This window comes from Haplochromis burtoni, unplaced genomic scaffold (assembly GCF_018398535.1).
Source record: "Haplochromis burtoni strain Fernald_Lab_line unplaced genomic scaffold, NCSU_Asbu1 Contig_79, whole genome shotgun sequence".
In the NCBI taxonomy this organism is placed as follows: Eukaryota; Metazoa; Chordata; class Actinopteri; order Cichliformes; family Cichlidae; genus Haplochromis; species Haplochromis burtoni.
The window spans coordinates 1133727-1144352 of NW_024582440.1; the positions used below are offsets into that span (position 1 = coordinate 1133727).

A 10626-nucleotide genomic window follows, 5' to 3' on the forward strand; every position below is an offset into this window, starting at 1 on the left:
GGGGGGTTGACAGATTTCAGTAATTATGTTTTAATGATTGTGATAACTCACACATACAAATACACTGTTATTCTAACATGTATTCTTTTTTCTGCACAATTTATAGAATAAAGAAAATTCCCGTCCACATTTCCCGGTCACTACTACTTTGAACCAACTTCTTTGTTGGTAATGAATAAGTGACTGTGGGCACAGCTTCAGTGTTCACCTAATGACACACTCACACTAACCGGGTATCTTCAGATATTTACCACCCCAGACTACATCGCCACTAATACTTTCAAACTAAAAACTAGAGTAAAATGTGGATATTATATTAAAAACCTAATTAACCACCTACATGACCGAATTTATGGAGCCAGAAAATGATTAAGGGTCAAACATTTTGTAAGTGTTAGTAGTGTTTCTATTAAGATGATGATGGTTTCTCTTCTCTCTCTCTTTTTTTTTTTTATCTTTTTCAGTAATCTGTGTTGATGGGAAGACATTTCAAAGTAGGGCATTTGCAGGGCAAGTTCTCGCATTACTATTTGTTGGAGCAAGTAATGCTGAACATTCATTTAGCAGTTCTACAAATCAGTTAGCTACTTTGTCAAGCAAACTATCGCAAATGTAACTGCATGGTTCTTTTATTGTGGCCAAAGGAAATCCCCAACACATTCACGATGTAGACTTTGTAAGAGTGTATGTTAAGGTCACCTAGCAAGCTGGCACAGAGGGCAGTCATTGCACTGTGGAAACATTCACATTATTTTACAACCAAGCAGCTCCACTTCAAATCTGAGGAAGTTTGTGCAGGTTAAGAGCAGATACACAGCATGGGTGTTGAAGAGGAGAATGATGCTGGTACCACAGCTATCTTTTAGATGTTTAAAGATGTCGCTCAGGGGAAAAACACGTTTTGCTCGTTTTTTTTATGTGGTGGAAGAAATTCTACTAGCGTGTATGCAATGAGGTCAGTGTGCTCAGAGGTAAATGTAGCTACAGCTGGCTACACAGGAAAAAAAATAACCAACATGTACAAGCTAAACTGATTTTCTCTAATACCTACCTCTCACTGTAGGTGACATTGTAATATAAAACATTATTTCTAAATGCTCCAATTATCAAGTGACTATTAAAAGTAACTTTAGCCAACTTTGGGAGTGTGACTAGTCTCTAGTCTGCTGTAATAGTGGGTGAGAAATGCACTACTCGCGATATGACATGAACTGCTGATAAAGAAAATGCATTCTTAACCTGCTGTGGGCCTGCAGGCCTCACTTTGACAGCCCGGAGAAAAAAATCTACTGTTGTCTTCTGTTACTCACATTGCCAACTCTTTGCTTGGGTCGTGAACTCTTAACAATGACAGACACCTGGGAATTGTGCTTACATGACATTTAACCCAAGTTTCACAGGAATGACTCTTTTAGGTGTTTTTGACTCATTTATCCCCCACACTTTAAATCTACGTAATCACGTACATGTGAGCATTCAGGTGTTATTCTGCGTTTTGCATCATTTGGTTTTGTATGTAAATGAGACAAAAAGTGGCTTAAAACTGTGGAGTATTTCAGACATCAGGGATCAGGTAAAATAGAGCACTGGGGCTGCGCAACCCTTTGTGTTGGGGGAACTTTTGATTCAGTTAAACTGCTAAAACAGGAACCTTTCACACCCAAACAATGGACTCCCTTCTTAAACTTAACACTTGACAAATGAGGAGCAAATTGTACATCTGTGTGTGTGTGTGTGTGTGTGTGTGTGTGTGTGTGTGTGTGTGTGTGTGTGTACAAGAGCGCACGTGTGTGCATGTGACCCCCCACCACCACCACCATGTCTAACAATCACCCTGACACATACCACCCTTTCTCTCCTCGAATAAAAACAGAGTAAAAGGAAAAGAGAAATCATCCGCTGTTGAAGTACTTTACGAGATCCTCCTCCAAACAGAAAAAGGACTGAGTATCCATGGGAATCTTAGCACGTTAGGGAGGCCTTTCTCCCTTCCTCTCATCCGCTCTCCCCCGCTGCACCCATGGACCAATGCAATTGTTTATTTTCTCCTATTGAGGCTGCTCCATTCACTGGCTCTCACATTTACTCTGCTCAATTGGAGTGAGACAGCACTTATTCGAGGAGAGGAATGTAGCGTTCCACTGACAGAGCAGCAAGAATGCAGGAGAAATAATTAAAACTTTTCCATGGAAAAGGTACAGCTGAGTGTGAGGGAGAACAACGTCGAACCAAACAATGAGCACTGACAGGATTTTCTGCCGTGATGAGTATATCCACACATCACCTTGACACTACAAAGTGAAGGAGTGTTTGAATAATGTACAATGCTAGAAAGTGGAGCAGGGATCCCATAAGAAGGTCATTCACTCACTGCGCTTTCTTAACTGAAACTCTCCGCAGAACAATGACACGTTCTCCAGGCTCCTATAACATGTGGCCAGCCTCACTTTTTCTGGCTCTAACACAACAGCAACGAGCCAGACCAGGGACTTCGTTTCACCTTTGGTCTGCCCTGTCGTGGTCGAGGTAGTCGTGATGACAGTTTCCTTTCCTGTAACAAGGGTCCACTCAAATTCCAAAATCAAACTCTGAAGTCCATTTATTTGACAAAAGTGATTTTCAGTGTTGCTCATGGTCGTTTTTTGTGGTTATGCGTGGAAACATCTGTGCACAATGTACACACATCTCTTTAGTGTCTGCTTGGTTTTATGACTAATATCCTCTGCTGACTCTGTTGGTATTCAGGCGTAACCGAGTATATCTCTGGTTCGCGAGATACATGTTTTCGTTTTTGTTCTTCTTCTTTTTTTTGGTTTTGAGGTTTTGGTCATATACATTTCCTTGGCACTCTGAGGGTTTCACACAAATGTGTTTACAGTTGTACAATGAAGAACTTCTATATCTAAGTTCAGACATGTAGGTCAGCTGCTTCCTAAAATTCAACAGTATAATATGCTGTCACACAATTACAAATGTGTGCACTTATGCAGTCACATTGTCTGAACACAGCATAACTGAAATCATGATCACTATACTGTTTAATGAAAGATTTGGACTTAAATAGTAAGAGTCGTGCAGGCAGGTGTAAGCAGGTTAAGATCCGCAAAAACCTGCACAAACAAAGATGAATGCACCGCTGAATTTTAAGTAATGGAAAGCTTACTTTCTCTATAAAACAAAATAAAACAGAGGTGAGATCAGCAGTTCAAATATCAAGTCTGACAGGAAAAAGCATAGAAACAAGAACCAAACAGTGTATATCCTGTCTGTTTCAGCAGCGCTGCTTTGAAGTAGATCAGTGGCATTTTCTCAGGAATCACAGCCCCTGACATTAAGTGGGAGGTCACCACATACAGTATCAAACTGCCCCCTACTGGTGTGGCACATCAATACACAATTTCTTTGATAAAGGAAAAAGAAAATGCGCTCATGTAAAGCAATTTAAAAGTGAAATCTGTCCTTTTTTATGAATATAGGCACCATCGTATAACAATCTAGAGTAGAAAGTTGCATAAATATGTATAAGACTTCAAAGTTTTTCAGAAGGAAAACATTTGTAGGAGTTCTATACTTTAAATGCAAAAGTTTTGCACTCATACAATCTGCTGTACCCATAATAATGCACTGTAATATTGGAACATCACGTTATTGTATAGCAAGTTTGATTAATGTGTGTCAAGTTTTTTTGTTTGTTTGTTTTTGGCAGACGGAGAGACGGAGAGACGGAGACACAGCACAGTAAAGTGAGAGGAAGAGAGCTGAAATAGGATTCTCTGTGGTTAGCACTTGTAATATCAAGCAGCTGCATGCTGACATGGTTAGATTAACCACTCTGCCACAATACAACGGCTGCACTACAGAGCCTCTGTGTGATCTTCCAGAATGGACGGATACACAACTCCTGTAGACTATTTGTACATTTCTGAGAACTACACTGACAATTTTTCGCTTTATGATCTCCAGGAAGAGTGTGAACAAACCCTTAATGGCTCAGAATATTTTTTGCCTACAATTTATTTCCTGATATTTTTCACAGGATTTGTGGGCAACCTCCTTGTGATCCTAGTGGTGGGAAACAAGAAGAGAGGTGGTCGTCTCGTGGACACCTTTGTTGTCAACTTGGCCCTGGCTGACCTCGTCTTTGTCCTGACGCTGCCACTGTGGGCCATTTCTGCAATGAAGAAAAATTACTGGAACTTTGGGCAATTTAGCAACTTTCTCTGCAAGATGAGCAGCTACATGATTGCTGTGAACCGCTTCTCCAATATCTTCTTCCTTACCTGCATGAGTGTTGATCGCTACCTGGCTGTTGTGAAGCTGATGGATTCGAGGTACCTCAGGAGTAGTTTGTGCATTCGTGCCACTTGTCTTGCAGTGTGGGCAAGCTCCTTGGTGCTTGGCATCCCATCTCTGGTGTACCGGAAAGTAGAGAAAGATGGCAATTTCTGTACAGAAGATCAAAGTTCACCTTTTTTTCTTGGAATAAGCCTGGTCATGGCCTTACTCACCTTTATCTTCCCAGTGTTTATCATTATGCTCTGCTATGGCACCATCATCATGCACCTCAACAAGCACTGTGCTGCTGCGGGAAATCCTCGTGCTGAAGCGCGCCGCAAGCACTCCCTGAAGATGGTCCTCTGCATCATAGTGGCCTTTGTGGTGTCCTGGCTCCCCTACAATGTTTTTAAATCCATCACAGTTATTTTACGTCTCGCAGACGTTGAAACCAGCTGTGAAGTTAACTCACAACTTAAAAACGGGCTCATCATCTCCTGCTGCCTGGCATTCCTCAACAGCTGCGTGAATCCAGCCATTTACTTTTTCTTGGACCATCACTTCAGACGACGTGCTGAGATGATGTACAAAACCTGCTTGGGAAAGTCAAAGATGCTGCAGAGCTTCAACTCTTCAGCTTCATTCACCAACGGCTACACTTCAGAGAGCAATGGAACAACTGGTGGGAGAAGTCAAACTCAAATGGTTTAGTAGGAGGAAGATTGATATGGTGAACTCTGGAGGTGTTAAAGTAATAATGTTACTGCCACCCTTAAGATCAATTTAACATCTTGTTTGTGCATCATTATATGTTTTGTTTTTTGATTTTTATGATAATATACTTTCAAATTTGTTTTTGGCCTTTTATTGTATTTAACATATCAAGCATGCATATATTACTTGGAAAAGTATGATATGGATTTTTCTTAAATTGCAATTTTCCCATAATATCTGCTTTGTATGAAATGCATTAACCCCTTAGCAGTCCTATTAGTCCCCTAAACCATCCAATGTCCCGTGGGCGGTACGTCCGACTGCTAACAGTTTAATGTTGTAAATATTTAGCATTAACAGACAATATCCTACAGTTGCATTAATTTAGAAATGTAAATAACATTTAACATTTGTAGCTGAACAGATCATTTGGAAAAGTGGAAAATGAAAATCAAAAAATATTCTGTGTCTTCTGTGTATCATTTTTATCACTATTAGAATTATTTTCTATATTTGCATAATATGGTTGCAGTTAATAAATACAATCTGAACAAAAATGTTGTGGGACTTAAAACTGAATCCTCTTTAATAAAGCCTCAGATTTCTGTGATGAATTGATACTATGACTAAAAATCTGCTAAAAACAGTAGTTAAATTTAGTTACAGTTACACTTAATTACAGTAGTTACAGTAGTTATGGTTAATAGCGCTAAATGACATAATTTATTATTCTGGTTTAATTTAAATATAAAATTAAACCAAAATTAAATTAAATTAAAATATAATGATCTGCAGATGTATTTCGTAACTTAATTAAAACTCAACAAAAAATTTGTCATCAACATAAAAGGCTGCACACTGAAAACTTTTATTAAAAAAACTCTCCCCAGAGTTTTATTTAATTTTCACAGTTAATTACATAACACTAAAAATAACAATAATAACTAATATAAGTCACAGCCGTACAATTTCAGTTGAGCCAGTTCACTAATGAAGAGTAGATAAATAAGAGATGTCTGTGAAGGTTCTGAGAGATGAGTTCACTGTAGAGTAAAAGTTTGTCTTGTCCTTACAGAGGAAGTGTGTGTTTTCACACATTATTTCTCACACGTTTATTAAAGCTGGCTTTGTTTTGGTTTGGGGGTTTTTAACCTACAATGATAATGCATATTTTGGCACAAAGAAATTACACAACTGCATTAAAATGTGAACAAACAATACTTCTCTAATTGCAGCAGAGCAGCATAGTTCTGCTAGGTGTGAAGCTTAGGGTCTTACAAGGGACCCAACTTCCTTGTCTTGTTATGTTATACTTTGTCTTTTAACTCTACCTAAACAGTTTTATCATTTTAGCACTGATATGAATCAATATCTTCTTTTTCATGGAGCCCAAATAGGTGATAATATATAAAATAAATTTTTAAAAAAACAGAAGTGATGTGGGATTCTCACTAAAATATGAAGTATAGGGTCAGTGATCTCCATGTGAACTGCAACAGAAACCGAACAGAGATGAGAAGGTGAACATGAGAAAAAAGTGCGCTGACACATATAAGGAGGCACTGAGCTGGCAACCCGAGGTCAACCAACACAGAAAATTGCAACAGGAAGCAACAGTTTGGTTTTGTTGAGTGAGTGGGGGTTGCTTTTTCCTTTTTCTTATTTTTTTCAAATTTTCTTTTACTTATTTATGTTCATGTGTGGTGGAGAGGTCAGGTTATCTGTAACACAAATGTTTAAAAGTTGCATATTACATATTACAATCGTTTTACATTTACATTTGCATTGTATCCCCTCACCCACCCACACACACACACATGCATACATATACACACAAACGTACACACTCACTCACACACACACACACACACACACACACACACACACACACACACACACACACACACACACACACACCCTTTTGACCCCAACTCAGAAATAAAGTGCCCCAAATGCAGTTTCTCAGAAGTCAAATGCATTCGCATGATGGCAAAGGGGACGTCAGGTGTGTGAAAGTTCAAATGTTCATGCTTGCCCACTTGTTTTTCAGTTGTATGAGTGATTTGAATCATGTGAAAAAACAGACTCAGTGCTGGCTGTGAGAATAGGGAAGTCACAAATTCCCCTTTCCTGCTTTTAGATATATCTTACCAGCTTTGGTTATAATGCTGGCACAAATATTTTACCTGCTGTTTCTGGCATATAAAAATCACAGCTGTTAGCTGTATCTTGTGTGTGGAGCGCACACTTGAGAAACATTAGTCTATTCTATTCAAATATATAGACACAGTGGACATGTATGTTGCCTGATATAAATAATGGTCTTTACTAAAAAATAGGTGTATATATACTGTGAGTGAATCATGTTTAGGTGGTTTCCGATCTAAAAACAGTCAAAATCCAAACCCTTTACGTTAATATGCAGTTATTTCTGTGTTTTTTGGTTTGGGTTTTTTTTTTTTTTTTTGTTGCACCAGTTTGCCAAAGTCATTTCAGTTAAACTTGTTTTTGCATTTATTGCACAGGTTGCTTTGATGAAATGTTTGCAGATAATCACAGACGATGTGCAAAGAGGGAACCAGAGGTGCCAAGTGCTGCAGCTCTCGGGCTCAACGAACAGCTCTGGGACACTTAGTCATAATATTTTTCTTAACTGACTAAATGTGAAATGTTTCACAAAGATGACATGTGTTCTTGAAAATATATAATGATTCATTCCCTTTTTTGTTGTCTTATTTTTAAAGATGGCATGGGTCGTGTGGGTAACAGGAGATGCTTCTCACACTTCGCCTATGAAGTCAGCATACAAATGCTAAAGCATGCTAATGATGGAAAAATGTTTTCTTCAAAGATTAAACTTTATTTGCAAATAATTTTTTCTTAAATGCAATTAATTCAGTGCAGCCCATGTTGTTGTTAATGCTAAAAGTCACGTGGACTTAACCTGTGAGGTTAACGCTAACTAAATGCTATTTTCACACAGCCAGATTTTATCTCTAACCCAAAACTAAAATACATTTCAAATACGAAATGTTATCAGATTATTTTGTCTACGCTTCAGTTAAAAGCTGTGAACATTTTGCAATGTATCACTTTTATATGACACAACTATAAAAGAAAATCATAAAATAACTTTTACAGGCAATGTCTGCTACCTGATATCTACCCCCAACTGATTTAATTCTGACACTTCTACATTCACAGCAGAAAATCTATGGAAGAAATGCAAATGTTAAAGCTCAAACTCTTCGGGTAAGGAAATGACTTAGTCGTCATTCTGCCAGTCAAGCACACGCAAATTGAAAGGTGAGACCTTGGCACTTGGTTTTTATCAAACCTTTCTTACGTTTGAACTGCCAGTTTCTCTTTCTAGTGTTGGCGTGACTATGAACTTGCAGTGTTCTCATAGCATTATTGCAGTTCTTTCCCCTGCACTTGTTACAAAACCCCTATGGGCTAAAACAGTCGTGCCCTATGCCGTGTGAATGTTTCTGTTCGTTTTTAAAATTAAAAGTAAGTTTATTCTTGAGCCGTTAAGTCATTGTAAGAAAAGAAAATATAATAATAAAACAGTGGTGTTGTATTTTAATGCTGACATCAAAGCTAACTAGAACTATTGTGGCTGTTGGTCCGTGAGTGCAATCTTCAAAATATTTTTGGTTAATGTTTCAGTCTTCACAAAAAGGCCATTTATGTAACTTCTGCAAGTATCAGATTGATTGATTACTCAACACAACTTTCTACTTATTCTTTCAATTATGCTGGATTTACACTTAATATTAGTTTTTATTTTTACTTTATTTTTCCTGTAGTTGTCCCTTGTTTTGGCTTGGATCATAGTTTCTTTAAAGAGTTTTAATGAAAGAGGTTTCAAGGCAAAAACGGCAAATAAATGCATTTCATTCAAATATTAATGTTACTAATTGCAAAAACAAATATAAAATGAGTATGAACGTAAGTACATGCACAGTAGTGTCACAGTAGCCATCACTTTTTTTTCTTTCTTTTTTTTGTTTTTGCCCCACTTCAAGCAGTACTGCAAAATAACGGTGAGCAGCTAAAAAATGTTTACACCCCCTTTCGACCACAAACACATACAACATTTGCAATGAGATCATGCCAGCATTGTAAGCCTCAGATGAGACGACTGGCTGTGGTTTTTATAATCTCATAAACGAAGCCTGCATGAGCAACATTTGATAAACAAGGCGTCTCAAATAAACACTGAAAGATTTAAAATCATGCACCTGCACAGATATGCCTTTGAGACTTTCCTGTAAGGAACCCTGATTAAGATTTAGCAACTTTCTTTCCTTTGCTAACAGGAATAGATCATTTGGCTTATACTGAAAGTTTTCATAATAATTCTACATGAACTGTGTTTCTGAATAATGTGTATACTATGTTTTTAAAGATAGCTGCTGTTAGAATAAAAAAAGAAAAGAGATGTTTCAGATTTTTTCTGTCTACCTGAAAAATGAAACAACACCTCAACTGATGTGGTTACATGTTGTTGATTACAAGAAGCAAGGAAGTGCTGAGGAAAACTTAAAAAAAAGACAGACAGACGTTGTTTACTATTAAAAACTGGCTATATCCTCTTTCAATAACACATCCAGATGAAAACATCATCTGCTTTACACTGACTTACAACTCAGGATTTTATTATGATTATGTCACTCAGTGTTCAGGGCACATAATGGCTTGATGTTTGGGATTAAAAACCACCTGCAAAATCTGAACAAAAACTTAAAAAAAAACTATAAAAAATCGACTGGTTACATCATTTAATATTCAGAATTATGTTATTTAGCAGCGCAGTGGTTAGCACTGTCACCACGAAGCAAGAAGGTCCTGGTTTTGAAACCACTCTCTTGTGTAGTTTGCATGTTCTTCCCACGCCTGAGTGGGTGCTCTGTTGAAACTCCAGCTTCTTCACAATACAAAGACACACACGTTAGTTTACCTGATGATTCTAAACTGGCTACAAGTGTGAGTGTCTCTGTGCGATTACCCGACAATAGACTGATGGCCTGTCCAGCATGTACTGCCTCTTGATCTGTGACACTGATGACCCTGAATTTAAAATGTAGTGGATATTCAGCTGGAGATTTTTATTGTGGTTGTCCTAAACTGTCATGGTCCTGGGTCGGTGACCCAGCGCTTTTAGTTTATTATCATTTTCTAGTTTATGATGATGATGATGATGATTATTGTTTGAGTTCTATGTGTTATATTCGGTCTGCCTTTGAGTCTGCGTCTGTGTCTCTGTCTGTCTATGGTGTCAACCCGTCTATTTGTGAAGCTGTCTGTTTAGTTCTGTGTCTTGTTTGGTTCCCCGTGTTTGAGTTTCCTGCTTTATTGTGAAGGTCTCTGTCTGATGTGAGTGTGTTCAGTTTACATTTCCCCTGTCCCGTCAGCTCTGATTCCTCCCAGCTGTGTTGCCCTCCTGTCTCTCATTCCCTGATTACTGGTGTGTGTATTTAAGCCCTGTGTGTTCTCCTGCCTGTTACTCGGTGTCAGTCTGTGTTACTCGGTGTCCTGCTCGTCGTCGTCTGCCTCTCTGCCTCTCTGCCTCTCTGCCTCTCTGCCTCTCTGCCTCTCTGCCTCTCTGCCTCTCATCCTCTCATCCCTTTG

The 10626-nt window shown here is 38.3% G+C and overlaps 1 protein-coding gene across 1 annotated transcript; it reads left to right on the forward strand.

The window, feature by feature from the left end:
- The first annotated feature begins 3486 nt into the window (after window positions 1–3486).
- On the forward strand, window positions 3487–5245 carry gpr25 (G protein-coupled receptor 25). Its single transcript, XM_005924782.2, has one exon. It carries the CDS (start codon window positions 3883–3885, stop codon window positions 4984–4986), a length of 1104 nt encoding a protein of 367 aa, XP_005924844.1. The 5' UTR covers window positions 3487–3882; the 3' UTR covers window positions 4987–5245.
- Window positions 5246–10626: the final 5381 nt, after the last annotated feature.

Bases quoted from the DNA above. Each gene is read 5' to 3' on its own strand.
- gpr25 (XM_005924782.2), top strand. From the start codon at position 3,883: ATGGACGGATACACAACTCCTGTAGACTATTTGTACATTTCTGAGAAC.